Below are 19,050 nucleotides of genomic sequence, written 5' to 3' on the forward strand. Positions count from 1 at the left end.
TGGGTGTGTGGAGTTGCAAGGTTAACTCAAAGCCTTGTCTCACTGGGTAAACTGAGGCCCAGGTAAAAGGTTTTAAAATCCTCAGCTCCCAGAGAGCAACCTTCCACACCCTGTTCCTCAAGGCCCCCAGAGAAGATGTGTTCCAGCCTTCCTCTGCCTGCCCCCAAATACCAGGGCTCCCTTTCTGAGCCAGGTGAAGCCACAGGCAGCAGTGCAAGGACAGAACCCACAACCGTCCAGAGGAAGGGCCAGTGGGTGCCACCCGGTTTGCACCTGTGCCTTTACCCTGCCCGGTTCCTGAGGAGGACGGCAGCCCCAGACGGTGGAGGCAAACAGCCCGGTTCCTACAACTGGGTTCCAATCCCACCCCTTCCAAAGGCATGAAACCGGGAAGTATCTGGGCAGCGGCCGACCATTCTAGTTAAAAGGCCCGGCCTGGTCCCAGGGCGCGGCGCGGCCATCCCAGGAGCAGGGAGGTCTGGCCAGCGTGTTACGCTGGGGGGCCACGCCTCGTCGGCCTGCAGCTTTCCCTCTCCTGCTGCTGGGCTTTCAGCTGCCACAGCACCTCGTCCTCCTCTGACTTCAGCCTCCCTGGGGATTACCTGTTTGCGGGCCTGTTTCCTCTCCACGGTGACCACCTAGGGGTGAGACGCAGACCCACAGTGACCTTCTGTGACAGGTGAGTGAGGGGTCAGCAGAACTGTCACCTAGGGGGGCCCATGCCTACGGGGCCCTCTGCCAGCCCCCCCTCAGCAAGACCCTGCCAGTTCTGCCTCTGGGGTGACCGTCTGAGCTGCCTCCAGTCTCTGCCCAAGCTGCAGGCGCCACCTTCAGGCGCTAGCTAGCCCCTTCCCTGGCACCTTGTAATACAGTTTCCACTTTGTAATATGTCCTTTTGCCCTGGCTGTTAGAGTCCTTTGTCTTTTAATTCCATGCCAGTTGTTTCCTGGCTTTGTGACGTAACTAGATGGCAAGGATTAAGCAAGCGTGGTCTTTCCCCTCCTCCGTCTCCTCCCCCACCCCATTCCTCCCCAAGTTCACACTCCTTAGTCTCCCAGACGGCAAGTACGGTTCTCCAGGGGAGGCTTCCCCACTATGTGGGGACACATAGCAGTAGATGCTTCAGGAATTTAGCAAAGATAAATTAGGTTGGTGTCTTCATGAAGTCAACAGTCTAGGTAGAAAAAACAACGGCCTTTCTTATAAAGAAGACAGTTGCTTGCCATCCATACAAGCATTAGATTTGGGCAGCTTGAAGATGTATCACAGCTCAGCAGTAGGATGCCCGAAACATGAAGCACACCTGACAGCCAGCCCAGGAGGAAGGTTCTGGAAATCCTGGCGCAGGAGGACTGGCCCAAAGAGCTACAGGTGGGAGCTTGGGAAGAAAAGACTTGAGGGAGGAGGAGACATATGAAAACCGGCTTCAGATAACTGAAGGGCTGTCACGGGCAGGAGGTACTGCATTTCCTTCCAGTGACTCAAGGACAGAAGTGATCGGAACGACGGGAGAGCCTAGCAACAAGCAGAGAGGCTGGGAAACGGAACAGGCTGGCACACTCCAAGCGGGGCTGGGCTGAATCATGTCCCCAGTGCGCCCTTGTCGGTGTTTCCCAGAGAGGCCCTGAGGAACACAGGCCCTCATCACAGGCACGAGTGTCCCAGTGAAAAGTACTAGTTAAACAAGGTTAAGCACGGACTGTGGTTAATTTCATGTGTCAACTTGGCTAGGGCCTGCTGCCCAGATGTTTGGTTAAACACCAGTCTAGATGTTGCTGTGAAGGTATTTTTAGACGTGGTTGATATTTACCTATTTTTCTTTAAGATTTTTTTTTTATAATTTTTTTTTAATTTTATTCATTTATTCACTTATCCATGGCTGTGTTGTGTCTTCGTTTCTGTGCGAGGGCTTTCTCTAGTTGCGGCAAGTGGAGGCCACTCTTCATCGCAGTGTGCAGGCCTCTCACTATCGTGGCCTCTCTTGTTGCGGAGCACAGGCTCCAGAAGCGCAGGCTCAGTAATTGTGGCTCACGGGCCCAGTTGCTCCGCGGCATGTGGGATCCTCCCAGACCAGGGCTCGAACCCATGTCCCCTGCATTGAAAGGCAGATTCTCAGCCACTGCGCCACCAGGGAAGCCCTAACATTTTTTTGATGTGGACCATTTTTAAAGTCTTTACTGAATTTGTTACAATATTGCTTCTGTTTTACGTTTTGGTTTTTTTGGCTGCGAGGCATGTGGCATATTAGCTCCCAGCCAGGGATCGAACCCACACCCACTGCACTGGAAGGTGAAGTCTTAACCACTGGACCACCAGAGAATTCCCATAGACGTGGTTAACATTTATTTTTTTTTATTTTTTATTTTTTTTGACATGATGCTTATGCAGGTATTTTACATGCACCATTGGGAATTTGGTGTTTTTTTTTTAATTATTAGTAACTTTAATTATTATTAATTAATTAATTAATTAATTTTTGGCTGTGTTGGGTCTTCGTTTCTGTGCGAGGGCTTTCTCTAGTTGTGGCGAGCGGGGGCCACTCTTCATCGCAGTGCGCGGGCCTCTCACTATCGCGGCCTCTCTCGTTGCAGAGCACAGGCTCCAGACGCGCAGGCTCAGTATTTGTGGCTCATGGGATCCTCCCAGACCAGGGCTCGAACCCGTGTCCCCTGCATTGGCAGGCAGATTCTCAACCACTGCGCCACCAGGGAAGCCCGTGGTTAACATTTAAATCAATAGACTGAGTAAAGCAGATTGCCCTCCATCATGTAGGTGGGCCTCATCCAAACAGTTGAAGACCTTAAGAGAAAAGATGGAGGTCCCCGGAAAAGGAAAGAACTCCACCTTCAGCCTCAACTGCAAAATAAAGTCTTGTGGGATTTTCTAGCCTGCCCTGCAAATCCTAGACTAGCCAGCCCCCATAATCCCATGAGCTAATTCCTTAAAATAAACCTCTCTTGTTTGCTCTCTCTCTCACTCTGTCCCCCTCTCTCCCTCTCTCTCTCTCTCTCTCTGTGTATATATATGTATCTCATCTTGGTTCTGTTTCTCTGGAGAACCCTGACTAATATAGCAGGTTTCTCTCCTACGGGACTTGGGAGCCTTTCAGGGCTAACATGCTTATTGGGGGGGAAGCGGGCATGGTATATGTATTTCTCCAATTTGTCCCCTACCTCTCTGAAGGCCTTTCAACAGAACTGTGTGTGCCACAGGGTCCACACTGAGGTCATGGTTGTAGGGGGCTGAACAGATGACCTCAGAGGTTCTTTTCTACCCCCCAAGCCTGGGGTTCCAGGAGACCAGAGGGTCTCAGCAGGGCCTTTTGCCCTTTTCAGCTCTCAGCCTGGCTTTCCCTACAGGCCCAACACCTTCAATGGCCACGGCTACCACCTCTTCCAGGCCATGCAGTTTGGCATCGAGGAGATAAACAACTCCACCGCCCTGCTGCCCAACGTCACCCTGGGGTACAAGCCGTACGACGGGTGCTCGGAGTCAGCCAACGTGTTTGCCACGCTGAGCACGCCAGGGACGCGCTACGTGGAGAGCCAAGGAGACCCTGCCCACTACTCCCCCGCGACTGTGGCGGTGATTGGGCCCGACGCCAGCAGCCATGTTGCCACCACTGCAGCCCTGCTGAGCCCCTTCCTGGTACCCCTGATAAGCTGGCGCCCTGGCAGTTCACTCATCTCCCCTCCTGCCAAGTCCAGTGTGGGCTGGGGTGGCTGGGCAGGAGCTGCCGTGCCTGAGGCCAGCCTGGACTCCTGGGCCTCCTGGGCGGTCACTGCTCGTTAGTCACCTGCCTGGCATTCCTTCCTGTCCAAGCGCTGCTTCCAGGTCTCCCTGCCTCAGTGCTCACTGGAAAATCCATTCTCCTTGGAAACTTCTGCCCTTCTTTCTCCTCCCGCTGTCCTATCACCTTTGTGCAGAACTGAACACCCTTCGTTTCCCACCCCCCCCAGACTCAGGCTCAGAGGTGTGGCATCTGTCCCTGTGCGGGCCAGTCCCGTCCCTCCCCTCCTCTGCTCGTCGACCTCTCCCTGGGCCTCCTCCTCCACCTACACGCTTGCCCTGTCCTCCTCTATCCTCCAGGCACTTCTCCACTCGGACCTGGCTGACTCTGCCCCGCTTCCATGCAGACTTCTCCGCAGAGTCCTCTCTTCCTGTTTGCTTCTCCCTCTGCCTTTACTCCTCCCTCCGCTGCCCTGGACTCTGCCCTTCTAGCCGGCGCTGGAAGGTGCAGGCTGGGTAGGGATTGGACGTGGTTCAGGTGGCCAGCCTGGAGGTGGAATCCTACACCGCACCTTCTTGCTCAGGTGGGCTGGTGCAGGGCCTGGTAGGTGGCCTTTAACCCATTTGATCTTTTTTTTTTTTTTTTTTTTGGCCCCATGCTGCTCAGCATGCGGGATCTTAGCTCCCTGACCAGGGAATCAAACCCGTGCCCTCTGCATTGAGAGCGTGGAGTCTTAACCACTGGACGGCCAGGGACGTCCCTCCATTTGACCATTTTGACACTTTCCCTCAGCATTTATGACCCTTTCACTTGGGGCACTTCTTTCTTGGTCTCCTTTAGAGAATTCTGCCCCCCGCCCCCATCTCCTCTGAGAAGGCGGTGACTCCCTAGGGCAGACCCCTCCCCTTCCCAGGCAGGCCGAGGCCCGGGCTGAAATTCCTGTCTCCACCTTCCTTCTGACTCCTGAGCACCCGCCTTATTTCCAGATGCTCGCCCAGCGCCCAGCGTCTCCACTTCATGGACCCAGCAGGCCCCCAGATGAACTTCCCTCCCCACGTAACACAAGCCTCTTGTCTTCCTGCATCCCCTCCCCGGCCCATCTGGCAGAGCAACTGTCTCTAAGGAAGCCAGAAACCCTGCAGTCCTACCTGCACTCCCTTCCCTGCCCCGACGTTTAGCTCATCTCCACGGCCTCTGCCGGGGGTCGGTGAGGGAGGGGGCCCTCACCGCTGCCAGCTCTGTCCCTTCTTATCTATGGCCACTGCTGCAGCTTTAACTGACCGCCCTCCCCTCTCATCTAGATGATTCCATCAGGTCCTAGTAGTTCTCCGTGACTCTGGCCTTGAGCCTTTTTTTTGTTGTTGTTAGTTCCCTGACCAGGGATTGAACTTGTGCCCTTAGCAGTGAAAGCTCGGAGTTCTAACCACTGGATAGCCAGGGAATTCCCCTGGCCTTGAGCCTTTTTAAACATGTTCCTCACTGATCAGAGATACACTCCTAAAACACAAGTCTGATGTCACTTCGCTGCCTAAACCCTGAGGCCCTGGGATAAAGCCCCAGCCCCGAAGCACGGGGGGCTAAGGCTTCCCACCCTGACCAGACACACCTGCTCAGGCTCTCTTTCTTCCTGGATCTGACCTCCAGCCGAGTGGAAGTCCCTGAAGGGCCCCACGCACGTACCGTTTCGCTCCCTGCATGCGGTTGTGGTCCCTTTGTCCACAGGACAGATTCCCATTCTTCTCCCAGAAGTCTCCCTGGGGACCTGCTCCCTACCTGATGTGTAACCTGTTAGCCTCGTGTGTCAAGTGGTGCTCTGCTTGAAACCCTGGGCCAGGATGTCTCCATCCTCCCCGTGTCCCCGCGCCCAGCACAGGGCTGGCACTGGGGGGCCCTCACTCGAGGCTGATGCCACTGAACTTGCTGAACTGAACTCCACAGGTCAGCTATGATGCCAGCAGCGTGACGCTCGGCGTGAAGCGGCTCTACCCCTCCTTTCTGCGCGCCATCCCAAGTGATGAGCACCAGGTGGAGATCTTGATGCTGCCGTTGCGGAGGTTCGGGTGGGTCTGGATCTCCATGGTGGGCAGCTAGGCGTGCAGGCGCTGGAGGACCAGGCCACCCAGCAGGGCATCTGCGTTGCCTGCAAGGACATTGTGCCTTTCTCTGCCCAGCCGGGCGATGAGAGGACGCAGAGCATGATGCGCTGCCTGGCCCAAGCGAGGACCACGGTTGTGGTCGTTTTCTCTGGCAGGCAGCTGGCCAGGGTGTTCTTTGAGTCCGTGGTGCTGGCCAAGCTGACTGCCAAGGTGTGGGTCGCCTCAGAAGACTGGGCCATCTCCAGACACGTCAGCAATGTTTCTGGGATCTGGGGCATCAGCACAGTGCTGGGCGTGGCCATCCCACAGAGGCGTGTCCCTGGCCTGAAGGAGTTTGAAGAGGCCTATGTCGGGGCGGACAAAGGAGCCCTTTCGCCTTGCCTCAGGGGCTCCTGGTGCAGCAGCAAGCAGCTCTGCAGAGAGTGCTGGGCTTCCACGGCACAGAAGATGCCCACACTTGGAGCATTCTCCGTGGGCTCCGCCTACAACGTGTACCAGGCTGTCTATGCCGTGGCTCACAGCCTCCACCAGCTCCTGGGCTGCGCCTCTGGAGTCTGTTCCAGAGGCTGGGTCTACCCCTGGCAGGTAAGGCACTTAACCTGCCACTGGCACCCTGTATCAGGGTGCTTTCCTGAGGCAAGCGGAGCGGTTCCTCTTCGGCTACCCTGAATGCAAGGGGTGGGGGGCAAAGGCCCCCGACTGGAGGCTGATCCCATCTCTGAGGCTCGTGTTCATCTTCTGTTCTCTGAACTGTGGCCCCTCCCACCCACCATGCCTCAGATCCAGGGCTTGAAACCTCTGCAGAGGGCTTCTTTGTTCGAGACTTCCTCTCACTCAGGAGGCTGGATAGGAGGGTGAAGGGGCCTCCTAGGAGGGGAGAGGGCCTGAGGAAGGGACCAGAACTTCTAGATGGGCTGAAACCACCCAGATAGAAGCTCAGCAAGGCCCCATGCACTTGCTTCCTGAGCCGTCTGGGTCCCGGTGGGTGCTGGAGGAGCAGCCTGTGTCAGCTATGGCAGCGCCGTTATCCCTGTTTGTTTCAGCTTCTGGAGCAGATCCGCAAGGTGAATTTCCTTTTACACAAGGACATCGTGACATTTAATGACAACGGCGACCCCCTCAGCAGTTATAACATAATTGCCTGGGACTGGAGTGGCCCCAACTGGACCTTCAGGGTCATCGGCTTCTCCTTGTGGTCTCCAGTTTGGCTAGACATAAATACGATCAAAATCCAGTGGCGTGGAAAGGACAACCAGGTAACGGGGACATGGTCACTCACCAGGTGACTGCCTGACAGGCAGCCTGGAGCACGGGGACAATGCTGACACAGAGCAGGAGAGGGGATCCTAGGTATCAGGCCACTGTGACCCTCCCCAGCCCTGCCAGGGAAGCTCCACGGGCTCACAGACAGACGCCCGGTCGTCGCTGGTTCACACAACCAGGGGCTCTGCCCTGGGAGTAATCCGCGAAGGCGGATGCCCAGAGATCCAGTTTTCCATCCTAAGAGCGAGTGTCCCTTGAGCTGGGCCCCTCCGCGTGGTTGCAGAACGCCTGTGGCTTCTTGCAGGTGCCTCAGTCTGTGTGTTCCAGCGACTGTCCTGAAGGGCACCAGAGAGTGACCATGGGTTTCCACCACTGCTGCTTCGAGTGTGTGCTCTGTGAGGCCGGGACCTTCCTCAACAACAGTGGTGAGTGACCCAGTGATGAGTGGGCGAATCATCCAGCACTCCTAGGGTCTGTAGAACAGATGAATGGACCTCCCTTGGGCCACACATGTGCAGAACCAGGACCCTGGTCACTTTGCTGCCAGTTAGGGACAGGTTGGGGGACACCTTCCATCAGACTGAATTCTGATCAAGCAGAAAGCAACAAGCAGTTGAAGTCCTCATATATAGCTGAGTTCTTTCTTTCTTTCTTTCTTTCTTTTGTTTTTGGCTGCACTGAGTCTTAGTTGTGGCATGCAGGATCTTTCGTTGCGGCCCATGGGCTTCTCTCTAGTTGTGGCATGTGGGCTCAGTGGTTGCAGCATGTGGGCTTAGTTGCCCTGCAGCATGTGGGATCTTAGTTCCCTGACCAGGGATCAAACCCATGTTCCCTGCATTGGAAGGCGGATTCTTAACCACTGGACCACCAGGGAAGTCCCTTCCTGAGTTCTTTATTAGAGAGCTCCCAACCCAACGCCTACAGAGGCAATTTCATCCTAAATTCAACATATATTTTAAAAAAATATTTATTTATTTGGCTGCACTGGGTCTTAGTTGCAGCACATGGGATCTTCGTTGCCGTGTGCAGGATCTCTACTTGTGGCATGTGGGATCTTTTAGTTGCAGCATGCGGGCTCTTAGTTGCGGCCTGCAGGATCTAGTTCCCTGACCTGGGATCGAACCCAGGCCCCCTGCATTGGGAGCTCAGAGTCTTAACCACTGGACCACCAGGGAAGTCCCCCTAAATTCAACCTCTTTATCCAAACAGATGTGGCTATCATTCCCTTTGTGCCCCCCATGTTATCTGTATGAAGTCCCTTCTGTTGTCCATGCCAGTGACAGCTGACACCTTGAAGAGCTTGGCCTGAATGCAGATACTAGCATGTTTGCAGCAGGACAAAAAGCATACTCTACCCAGTGATGCAAGGTCAAGACCGGAGAGCAAACGGAGGTAGCTAAGGGCTCAGCCCAGAGCTGGACTCCAGGGGCCACGTGCCTTCCTTTTACTGTTTTTGCGGGCGTGGCAATGTATCTCTTCTATCCTGAGAGAGTCAACTCAGAGAAACCACAGAGCGGCAGCTCAGGCAGGTGGATTTGGCTAGTGGGAGTGCTGGGGAGAGATGAAAAGACCCTTCCTTTGGGGATGGCTGCTCCCATTGGATCATAGCCTCAAGGTTATGTGGGTTAAGGCCCTCTCTACGACCTCTTGGTTTGCAAACCCCTTCTGGGTTTCATGGGATCATGAGCCATACAGAACCGACCCAAGTGTCTCCACAATCTGTAATTAACACAGGCATGTTGAGAAAACACTTGGCCTGGGGCCCTCACTCAGGGCTACCCCATCTTGCTGTGCCTGGCAGAGCCCAGCTCCTGTGCTACAGCCCTTCCAGAACCTTGCGGGCTTGCACGGCCTCCCTTCCCTTCCCCATTCCTGCTATGCTTACCCGGCTCTCAGGAACCCTCTCTGCCTTCCCTTCCAGACCCCTACAGCTGCCAACCTTGTGGGAGAGAAGAGTGGGCACCTGAGAGAAGCCAGACCTGCTTCCCATGCACTGTGGTGTTTCTGACTTGGCATGAGCCCATCTCTTGGGTGCTCCTGGCAGCTAATACGCTACTGCTGCTGCTGGGGGCTGGGACTGCTGGCCTGTTTGCCTGGCACCTAGACACGCCTGTGGTGAGATCGGCTGGAGGCCGGCTGTGCTTCCTCATGCTGGGCTCCCTGGCGGGGGGGCAGCTGCGGCCACTATGGCTTCTTTGGGGAGCCCACGCTGCCCACATGCCTGCTGCGCAAAGGCCTCTTTGCCCTTGGTTTTGCCATCTTCCTGTCCTGCCTGACGATCTGCTCCTTCCGACTTGTGTTCATCTTCCAGTTTTCTGCCAAGGTACCCACCTTCTTCCATGCGTGGGTCCAAAACCACGGTGCTGGCCTGTTTGTGGTGATCAGCTCAACAACCCAGCTGCTTATCTGTCTAATGTGGCTTGCAGTGTGGACCCCACTGCCCGCCAGGGAATACCAGCCCTTCCCTCAGCTGGTGGTGCTTGACTGCACAGAGGCTGACTCACTGGGCTTCATGCTGGCTTTCGCCTACAATGGCCTCCTCTAGGTCAGCGCCTTTGCCTGCAGCAGCCTGCTCCTCGACTTCGTGTCCTGGATCGCCTTCTTCACCATGGCCAGTGTCTACCAGGGCAAGTACCTGCCCGCGGTCAACGTGCTGGCCATGCTGAGCAGCCTGAGTGGCGGCTTCAGCGGTTATTTCCTCCCCAAGTGCTATGCGATCCTGTGCCGCCCAGATCTCAACAGCACGGAGCACCTCCAGGCCTCCACCCACGACCACACCAGGCGCTGTGGCTCCACCTGACCAGTGGGTCGGGCAGGGGCAAGCCGGGGCAGGGCGAACTGGAAGTCTCCGCTGCTCTCAGGGTTGAAGGTGGAATGGGGCGCCCAGGAGGCCTCTGGGCTCCTCAGCCTTGGCTTGGGAAGTGTAAGCCCACGGGAGAGCTCAGTCCGGGCTGCGCTGGCTGCCAATAAAGCGGTGAAATGTGCATCTTGGCTGTGCTTCCTCTCTAGGGCGAGGGTAGGGCGCTGTCTCTTCAAGCCTGAGGGCGCTGCGCGGCCGGGCTAACCGCAGCCGGAACCTCGGGACTCCGAGCCGGGAGTAGACTCAACGTCCAGCTTGGCGTTGCTAGGCAACCCCAGGAGGCGGGCCCAGCGCCGAGGGAACGGAGCTGTCCCCGCCTTTCCCTGCACCCCATTGGCTGTTATCTACGTGGTATCGCCTCCAGGGGCCGGAGGTAAAGGCTTGCGCCTCCGAGGCGTCCCGCCCCGGCCGGCGCGCTCTGACGTCACGTCCGGCGGCGGCGGCGGCGGCGGCGACGGCAGCGTTTCTGCACGGTCGGCCCGGCACTTACCGCCGGGGTAGTCGGTCAGTGGGGCTGTGCGAGCGACCTGGCTTGGGGCCGGAGGGGTTGGCGTAGGGAGGACTGGCCCGGGTGAGGAGGTCGGGAGGAACGGGGCGAGGGAGGGGGCGCTGTGGGCCGCGGTGGCTGTTGACGGAGTGTGACCGCGGCCGCCTTCCGCCCGGCCGCTCCGGACGTGTGGGCGCTGCGTGGGCTCCGTTCACCTGTCTGCAGCCGCCACCCTCCCCTGCGTCGGGCCCTCTCGCTGTGCCAGGCTGATGAGTTCGCGCTGATCCCCCGCCTCTTTTCTCAAACTTTTGATTTCCTCCCACCAGCACCCTTCCCGACTCTGTCCCCACCTAGTCCGCCTGCGCCTCCGCCACCCACACTCTCTGGGCACCCCTGGTATGGGCTGCTTACTTGGCCCCGGCCCCCAGGGAGGCTTTCAGTCCGTTCCTGTGTCAGCTTGCACCTTCTAACCTTGATCTAAGCCCTGGTTGTAATAAATGTGACTGAATAGAGTCTGCCTCCACTTACCCTCTTCTCAGATCCAGGGGCTTTCTCTTACTACCCTTCGGTTGGACTGGTCATGGGGTCACTGCTGCCTTTCTCCCTTTCAGACGGACCATGGACGGCTCCTTCGTCCAGCACAGTGTAAGGGTTCTGCAGGAGCTCAACAAGCAGCGGGAGCGGGGCCAGTACTGCGACGCCACCCTGGACGTGGGGGGTCTGGTGTTCAAGGCGCACTGGAGTGTCCTCGCCTGCTGCAGCCACTTCTTCCAGAGCCTCTATGGGGATGGCTCGGGGGGCAGTGTCGTCCTCCCTGCCGGCTTCGCTGAGATCTTTGGCCTCCTGCTGGACTTTTTCTACACTGGCCACCTCGCCCTCACCTCGGGGAACCGGGATCAGGTGCTCCTGGCAGCCAGGGAGTTGCGGGTGCCCGAGGCTGTAGAGCTGTGCCAGAGCTTCAAGCCCAAAGCCTCAGTGGGACTGGCACCAAGTGGCCACAGCGGGCTGGGGAAACCCGCCCCTCGGGATGTGAACAGCCACCTCAAGGAGCCAGCAAGCTTGGAGGAAGAGGAAGTTTCGAGGATGCTGGGTCAAACCCCCAGGGATCAGGAGCTCAGCGGTAGTCCCAGCCTCCAGAGGTGCCAGCTTGGTCTCCCTGCTCAGAGTGAGAACCCCTCCTTCCTCCGTGGGAAACTCAAGCAGGCTCTGAAGCTTTGTCCCCCTGAGGACAAGGAGCCTGAGGATTGCAGAGTGCCCCCAAGGCCCTTTGAGGCTGAAGGTGTCCAGCTGCAGGGCGGGAGTAACGAGGTACTGTGCCCAGGATGCTGGAGCAGGGGAGGCAGGAGTGGGGAGGAGAGACGGACGCTTTTCCGGGATAATCTGGACCCTAAGGTAGAATCTGTTTTGTGGGTTTAGAACAGATTTCCTCCAAATGTAGGAAGCCAGCTCCATCCTGCATCCTCAGGCTGACCTTTCTGCGAGTCGTGTTCGTGGTTGCCAGCTTCTTGGGGTCGAGTGGGCGGCATCAGGTGTTTCCCAGGGTAGTGAAATCCAGGCAAACTTCCAGTTACCCACAAATAGAGCTCCTGCTCTCCAAACCCGAGATTCGGATGCTGCCTGCCCTGGGACCCTGAAGGGAACAGTCACTGATGGAGGGACTTGTCTGGGGATGTGCCTGGGTTGGGACTTGGGGTGGAACTGGATGGAGCTGGCTGCCCCGTAGATCCGTCCCCAGCACCCCTGCTGATTAATTTGGTGACCTCGCTCCCTCCTGCTGCCTCTTCTGCTCTAGTGGGAAGTGGTGGTTCAAGTTGAGGATGATGGGGATGGCGATTATGTTTCTGAGCCTGAGACTGTGCCGACCAGGAGGAAATCAAACGTAATCAGAAAGCCCTGTGCTGCCGAGCCGGCCCTGAGTGCAGGTTCCCGGGCAGCCGAGCCTGCTGAGAACAGAAAAGGTACAGCGGTGCCGGTTGAATGCCCCACATGTCATAAAAAGTTCCTCAGCAAATATTATCTAAAAGTTCACAACAGGTAAACGTTCTGTTTTTCTATTTTCTTTTCCCACCTGCTGTTCCCGTGTTGGGGGAGGGGGCCTGCATCCCCACTTCTGGGCCGCGTAGGGGCCAGGGGCTCCATCTCAGACCCACAGAGCGCCTGGCATTGGTTAGCTTCCTTCTTCCTCGCCCTCCTGCGAGCGCTCTGCTTGGAGTGGGTCTGTGGACACCTTAGCAACAGGTTCCACGCGCTGTGAACGTCGACCTCCAGCTGGCTTTTCCCAAGGGGGTGAGAGAAGCCTGTGGCCCCGGGCTGGGGCTGGGGCCTGACTGTCGGTGTTTCTGAAGCCTGGCAGTGTGGGCTTTGGGCCAAGATGTCGATCTTTAGGGTTGGTGCCACCCACATTTCTGGGGACAGGTTAGCTCTGAGGTGTCAGCAGAGCATTAGAGACCATTCGTCTCAAGCTGCCGTGTCCCATAAGGTAATCAGATGCCACGCGAAGCTATTTTAATTTAAAATCAAAGTAATTAAAATTAAGTAAATTCAGTTCCTCAGTCACACTAGCTGCACTTCAAGGGCTCAGTAGCCACGCGTGGCCCCAGCTGCCGAATGCGACCGGACGGACGTAGAGCATTTCCATCATCCCAGAGCGTCCTCTTGGAAGGCGCTGCTCCAGGGGCCTTGCTCTCTGCGGGGCCTGCAGGGATGGCAAGTAGGTGACACGCCTTTTAGTCTTGCCCGTCCTTAGCCCAAGACGTCACCTGGTGCGATTTCTTGCCAAGCCAGGCTGGGCCATAACACGTTTTCTCAGTATGACACTCTCAGAAGCCACTAGCGACCGAATGGAGTTGGAACTGGGGCTGAAGCCCATTTGCTGTCCCTGCTCTGGGGGCAGCTGCTGCCACTGGAGCCTTTGGGGAAGTCACCCTGGGGTGGTCTTTGTCTGCCTGGACGCTCTCCCAGTGTAAGACCAGGGTGCAGGCACCGACCCCATCCTTACCTCAGGCTGCAGGCTGCTAGACCGGCCCTGAGAACTGGGAAGGGGTGATGGCCTCCTGAGGTCTTTGGGATGGGGGACAAGACAGTCAGTATAGCCGCAGGGGATGAGAGGAGTGTGTGGCCTCTGGCAGGTTGTCGGCGCTCTCCCCACGCCACTGCCAGGCTCTGAAGTCAGGGTTCATTTAGCTCACTCAGTGAGCTTTCTGCCTGGTGGCTGGGCGCACCGGATACCTGAGTGAACAGAACAAAGAGGCCTTGTGGAGCTTGCCCTCCAGCAGGGCGATGAGACCCTGAACTACCAGATAAGAGACTTCACAGTGCGATGAAAGGAAAAGGACAGCAGTGCCAGGGGGCTGGGGAGTTCAGGGTGGGATCAGGTTGCGATTGTAAAGAAAGGAGATAATCCACAGACTCAAAGGAAGTGAAGAAGTTTGCTTAATGGATGGCTGGGGAGAGCACTCTGGGCCAGAGAGGGGCCAGAGCAGAGGCTCTGGGGTGGGAGGTGGCCAGCAAGGTAAGGGGCAGGCCAGCAGTGCCCTCACAGGCCCCCAGGCCTTTCTCAGGGTGAGATGCCAAACATTAGAGGGTTGTGAGCAAAGAGGCGATGCGATCTGGTTGTACTTGAGGGCCCGTCTGGCTCCTGAAGTGGAAACCCGACGGGAGGTAGGTGTGGAGCACAGGATGGGTAGGAGGCCCAAGCGGCAGCCCAGGGGTGGCGTGGCCACACTAGATGGTAGCATGGAGGCCAGGTGAGGTGGTCAGATTCTGGCTTTGGTTTTGAAGGCTGAGCCCATGGAAGTTCCAGGCAGACTGCGTGGTTTCTCCAGGGAGTCAGGGCCCAGGGATCATTTCTGTCTTCAGAGAGATGCTGGCTGCTGGGCCTCCCCATCGGCCTGCGGCTCTGGGGCGGCCCCTCCAGTGTGGAGCTGTGCCGTGCCCTCCCTTGCAGAGTCTCCGGGAGGCAGGAGGGTTTCTGGGCTCAGCCCTGCAGCTGCACCAGCTGGGTCTGGCCGAGCCTCGTGGAGAGCCTCAGGCGGCGGCCCAAGCCCCGTCTTCCTCTGCCGCGGAGCACAGCACTGTCAGAGGTGCTGGAGGCGGCCTGGGTGAGGGAGGGCGGCAGGTCCGCTCAGCCCCAACGCCCCCCGTGGCTTCTCCCAGCAGGAAACACACTGGGGAGAAACCCTTCGAGTGTCCCAAATGCGGGAAGTGTTACTTTCGGAAGGAGAACCTCCTGGAGCACGAAGCCCGGAACTGCATGAACCGCTCGGAACAGGTACTTGGGGGCCGGCCCGGGTCCTGGCGGGCAGGGCACGCTGGCCTCTGTCTCTCTGCCACCCGGGAGGGGCCCCCAGGGGACTGGCCTAGATGGGACTGTAAACTCAAGAGCTGCAGGGTCCTTGGATGTCATCGGGTCCACTTGCTGGCGCAGGTTCGGGGGACAGGTCCCAAGGGCGGGTGGCACAAGCCCAGGAGGGACTTTGTAGGAGGCATTTTGGGTTTGCCTGCCTGGACCCCTGGGCTTTGGAGAAGGGGTACTTCGGTGGGGTGGCTGCTGAGAAAGGCCACCTGGCCACCTCCCCCCACCCCCCTGGCTGGCCCGTGTGACTCGGTGGCTAAACCCCACCCCCACCTCTTCCTAGAGGCCCGTCGCCTGCAGGCTGCGGCCCCGTCCCGGCCTGGCCCCCAGCCTGGCGTGGTGGGCTTGCAGCGTTCAGCGAGGGTCAGCGTCAGGGCAAGCAGGTTACGTGTTGCCCTCTCCCACCCTAGCGCCCCCCCACCCTCCCCCCGCCCCGGGCAGACTCTTCCCGGAAGCGAGTGGAAGCCCCAGTCAAGGCTGTCGTCGAGGCAGAGGCCCCCGCTGACACTGGCCCCACTTGCCCCTCACACTGCCAGGTCTTCACGTGCTCCGTGTGCCAGGAGACATTCCGCCGGAGGATGGAGTTGCGGGTGCACATGGTGTCCCACACGGGGGAGATGCCCTACAAGGTCAGGCTCGGCCTGTCCCCAGGGCTGGGGGCCGAGGGGCGGCCCCAGGGTCCCTCCCGCCTAGCCCTTTACCCGGGATGGTGTCGGGGGGCTTCCCCTCGCCAGCCGTTGAGGAGCCCTGCCCTCCCTCCCCGTGTCCCGTGCTCCCGTATCTTTGGGCGAGGCTGCTGCTTCTTTCCGCAGAGGGCAGCCTCAGCCTCGGCGTGGGCATAGCACCAGAGGCCCTCCCCAGTGTTGCCTTCACACCGGGTCGGGGAGCCTCCGCATCGGGGAGCCTCCGCATCTCGGCTGTGCCCTGCCTTTGGGTCCCTGCCCGACAGCCTGGGGGTGGCCAGGGCTCTGTTGGTGCCGCGGCCTCAGGGGGGACCGTGGCCTGTCTTCCAGTGCTCCTCCTGCTCCCAGCAGTTCATGCAGAAGAAGGACCTGCAGAGCCACATGATCAAGCTGCACGGAGCGCCCAAGCCCCACGCGGTGAGTGCCAGGCCGTCCTGAGGGCCCTGAGGACCGGGGCCGGGCGCTCCGATGCCGGGCACCAGCACGGTGAAGGCGGCGTGGCCGCGTCCAGAGTGGCGGGCTGTGCGGGTCCGCCATGAGGGGTCCGGGGGGTTCTGTGGGGCTCCCGGGCGGCCCTCCCTCCTGATTCTCGCCCTGCTCACCCTGTCCCTTAGTGTCCCACCTGCGCCAAGTGCTTCTTGTCCCGGACGGAACTGCAGCTGCACGAGGCTTTCAAGCACCGCGGGGAGAAGCTCTTTGTGTGTGAGGAGTGCGGCCACCGGGCGTCCAGCCGAAACGGCCTGCAGATGCACATCAAGGCCAAGCACAGGTGGCGGTGGCCCGTCTTCCCCCAGGGCCTGGCCCTGCTGCTGCCTCCAGGCCCGTGGGTGGGCTGGGAAGGCAGAGTTTGCTGCCGCTCACCCAGAGTGCCCCCACCCTGAGTCTGGTGCCTGCAGCCTTCCTGGGTGGGGACGCCTGCCGGGTGAGCAAGCCTGTTGGGCCAGCGAGGCTGGGGGGAGGGGATTTCAGGCAAGACCAGGCTCCCTACCCCCGCCCCGGGCAGCTTCTCAGTTTCCCGTGGCTCCCGGGATGGAGCTCGTGCTCCTCTCCCAGCCCTGCCCAAGCCCTTCCTCCAGGCAGCTCGCAGCAGCCCGGGCCCGTTCCCAAGGCTCAGGCCAGCTGGCTTCAGCCTTGCCTGTTTCCGTGGCTTGGGCCGGCCGTGTTCCCAGCTGCAGTGGCGCCTAGGGGGCCACTTCCCTCGGTGACGCCTATGCCATGTCCCCACCTGGACAGGAACGAGAGGCCGTACGTCTGTGAGTTCTGCAGCCACGCCTTCACCCAGAAGGCCAATCTCAACATGCACCTGCGCACGCACACAGGCGAGAAGCCCTTCCAGTGCCACCTCTGCGGCAAGACCTTCCGCACCCAAGGTGAGGCAGGCTGTCCCCTCCCCGTCCTGGGGCTGAGGCCCGGCGGCTGAGCCCTCACCTCATCCCCGCAGCCAGCCTGGACAAGCACAACCGCACCCACACCGGCGAGAGGCCCTTCAGCTGTGAGTTCTGCGAGCAGCGCTTCACGGAGAAGGGGCCCCTGCTGAGGCACGTGGCCAGCCGCCACCAGGAGGGCCGGCCCCACTTCTGCCAGATCTGCGGGAAGACCTTCAAAGGTGCCTGGGCCCACCCCGGTGGAGCCCCGGGTTGGGGAGAGAGGGCCCGAGGGGCTGTCACAGGCTCCTCCTCGGCGGAGGCTCCCCAGGGCCCCGGGCAGTAGTGACCTCAGGGTGGTGCTGGAGAGCCTGGTAGGGCCCAGAACGGCCGCAGGCTGTGTCTCCTCTCCGGGCTGGAGCCCTGCTCCCGCCCCGACGCTGGGCCCTTCCCTCCTGCAGCCGTGGAGCAGCTGCGCGTGCACGTGAGGAGGCACAAGGGGGTCAGAAAGTTCGAGTGCACGGAATGCGGCTACAAGTTCACCCGGCAGGTAGGCCTGGGGCCGGCCTCCTCCTGTCCCCCGCCCCCCCAGCCCCTGAGCCCCTCCCCCAGACGCCTCTGTGCCCAGCCTGAGCCCCCCCTCCCCGCTAGGCCCACCTGCGGAGGCACATGGAGATCCACGACCGGGTGGAGAACTACAACCCACGGCAGCGCAAGCTCCGGAACCTGGTCATCGAGGACGAGAAGATGGTGGTGGTAGCGCTCCAGCCGCCCACCGAGCTGGAGGTGGGCTCGGCTGAGGTCATCGTGGAGTCGCTGGCCCAGGGCGGCCTGGCCTCCCAGCTCCCTGGCCAGAGACTGTGTGCGGAGGAGAGCTTCTCGGGCCCGGGCGTCATGGAGCCCTCGCTCATCATCACGGCCGCCATCCCCGAGGACTGTGACACGTAGTCCTGCCCCCCTCGCCAACCCCACAGCCCCCAGCCCACTTGGCCCCATCCCCCAATAAACCAGATGGCTTTGGACTCAATTGTTCTGGACCATCCAGCGGCCTGGTCCCCGGGAACCTGGGCTCCAGGGAGGTGCTGCTTTCCCACCGTGTCCTCTAGAAGAAACGGTGTCCTGCCTGATCCTCCGTGCACCCCAGAGCTTGGCCAGCAGCTTCCCCACATTGTCGGGAGACCCCAGCCAAGTGAAACTTGGGCAGGTAGCTTTGGGGGACAAGCCTCTGGCCCAGGGCGCTCTCATCTTTCTCCATCTGGGTTTTAGAACCGGGAGCAGTGGCCAGGGCCCTGACGATGGTGGCTGGCCCAAGATGGGGGCCCTGTTACTCTGCAGCCAAGTGGACCTGGGAGCCTGAGGACAGTCAGGCTTGTGGCTAAGCGTGCTCTGGACCCTGGCTGGCGGCATGACCACGGACAGGTCCTTTCCCTGGGGGAGAAGCTTGGTTTGCTTGTCCAGGAGGCTGGCTTGGCACACAGGCAGGGCCAGGCCTAGAACGGCAAGAGGCCCTGGTGGTACCCAGGTTCTGCAGCCTTGGGAAGAAGAACGTGTGGGCTCGGGAGGCCAACTGCCTGCATCCAGATTCCTTCCCAGCTGTTTTTTAGAGCTGTGACCTGGGGCAAGTGACTAAATGCTTCACTTCCTTACTTTTTAATGGAATTAGTAACAGCGCTCGCTTCATAGATGAGGAGTAAATGAGAAAGCCTGCTGTTCCAGTCCCCTGCCGGGTAACAGACGACCCCAGAATTGCCCTCGGGGCCGGGGGGCAGATCTGCTCTCAAGATGGCTCACTTGTGTGCCTGGCAAGTTGGCCCTGGCCGTGGGCCGGGGTGCCTCCCCATGGGCTGCCTGGGCTCCCTCACAGCATGGTGGCTGGGTGCTGGGAGGAACGTCACAGCAGGCCAAAGCTGCAAGGCCTTTCTGTGACCTGGCCCTGGAGGTCAACAGTGCCACCCCTGCCGCGTTGTATTGGTCCAGGCAGTCACCGAAACGTCATTCCTTAGGTTCAAGGGGAGGAGTGTCAAAGAATCTGCACACGTTTACAGCCGCCGCCCCCCCCCCCCCCCCCCAGACAGTAAGTGCTTCTGCTCAGTGCTTGGCACGGGGTGAGCGCACAATCGGGGGTAGTGACAGTCGTGACCACAAGAGCTCGCGGCAGCCATCACTTACCGCCTCATCACTGGAGGATTCCCGAGGCACCGGCCCCACGCTAT

At 59.5% G+C, this 19,050-nt stretch overlaps 2 protein-coding genes across 6 annotated transcripts; both read left to right on the forward strand.

Moving 5' to 3' along the window:
* Positions 1 to 541: 541 nt before the first annotated feature.
* TAS1R1 (taste 1 receptor member 1) lies at positions 542 to 10,073 on the forward strand. The gene is given in 8 exon segments (XM_028167729.2): positions 542 to 679; positions 3,360 to 3,665; positions 5,674 to 5,807; positions 5,810 to 6,411; positions 6,870 to 7,082; positions 7,394 to 7,514; positions 9,011 to 9,255; positions 9,257 to 10,073. Coding segments are annotated over 7 exon segments (2,211 nt in total). The 5' UTR covers positions 542 to 679; positions 3,360 to 3,402; the 3' UTR covers positions 9,890 to 10,073.
* ZBTB48 (zinc finger and BTB domain containing 48) lies at positions 10,074 to 18,189 on the forward strand. 5 transcript variants are annotated; one of them, XM_057526441.1, is made up of 11 exons: positions 10,074 to 10,453; positions 11,048 to 11,828; positions 12,229 to 12,470; positions 14,592 to 14,706; positions 15,327 to 15,419; positions 15,804 to 15,890; positions 16,088 to 16,242; positions 16,707 to 16,843; positions 16,915 to 17,079; positions 17,299 to 17,387; positions 17,489 to 18,189. In XM_057526441.1, exons 2-11 carry the CDS (start codon positions 11,055 to 11,057, stop codon positions 17,783 to 17,785), a joined length of 2,154 nt encoding a protein of 717 aa, XP_057382424.1. In that variant the 5' UTR covers positions 10,074 to 10,453; positions 11,048 to 11,054; the 3' UTR covers positions 17,786 to 18,189. The 5 variants fall into 5 exon arrangements, with proteins under 5 accessions (XP_057382424.1, XP_057382443.1, XP_057382445.1 ...); XM_057526460.1 differs by having other exon boundaries at positions 14,595 to 14,706; positions 17,489 to 18,188; XM_057526462.1 differs by having other exon boundaries at positions 10,076 to 10,453; positions 11,048 to 11,744; positions 17,489 to 18,186.
* Positions 18,190 to 19,050: the final 861 nt, after the last annotated feature.

This window comes from Balaenoptera acutorostrata, chromosome 1 (genome assembly GCF_949987535.1).
Source record: "Balaenoptera acutorostrata chromosome 1, mBalAcu1.1, whole genome shotgun sequence".
In the NCBI taxonomy this organism is placed as follows: Eukaryota; Metazoa; Chordata; class Mammalia; order Artiodactyla; family Balaenopteridae; genus Balaenoptera; species Balaenoptera acutorostrata.

Bases quoted from the DNA above. Each gene is read 5' to 3' on its own strand.
- ZBTB48 (XM_057526441.1), top strand. From the start codon at position 11,055: ATGGACGGCTCCTTCGTCCAGCACAGTGTAAGGGTTCTGCAGGAGCTC. The intron at 12,471-14,591 runs GTAAACGTTCTG...GGCTTCTCCCAG, and splicing joins TATCTAAAAGTTCACAACAG to CAGGAAACACACTGGGGAGA. The intron at 16,844-16,914 runs GTGAGGCAGGCT...TCATCCCCGCAG, and splicing joins CAAGACCTTCCGCACCCAAG to CCAGCCTGGACAAGCACAAC.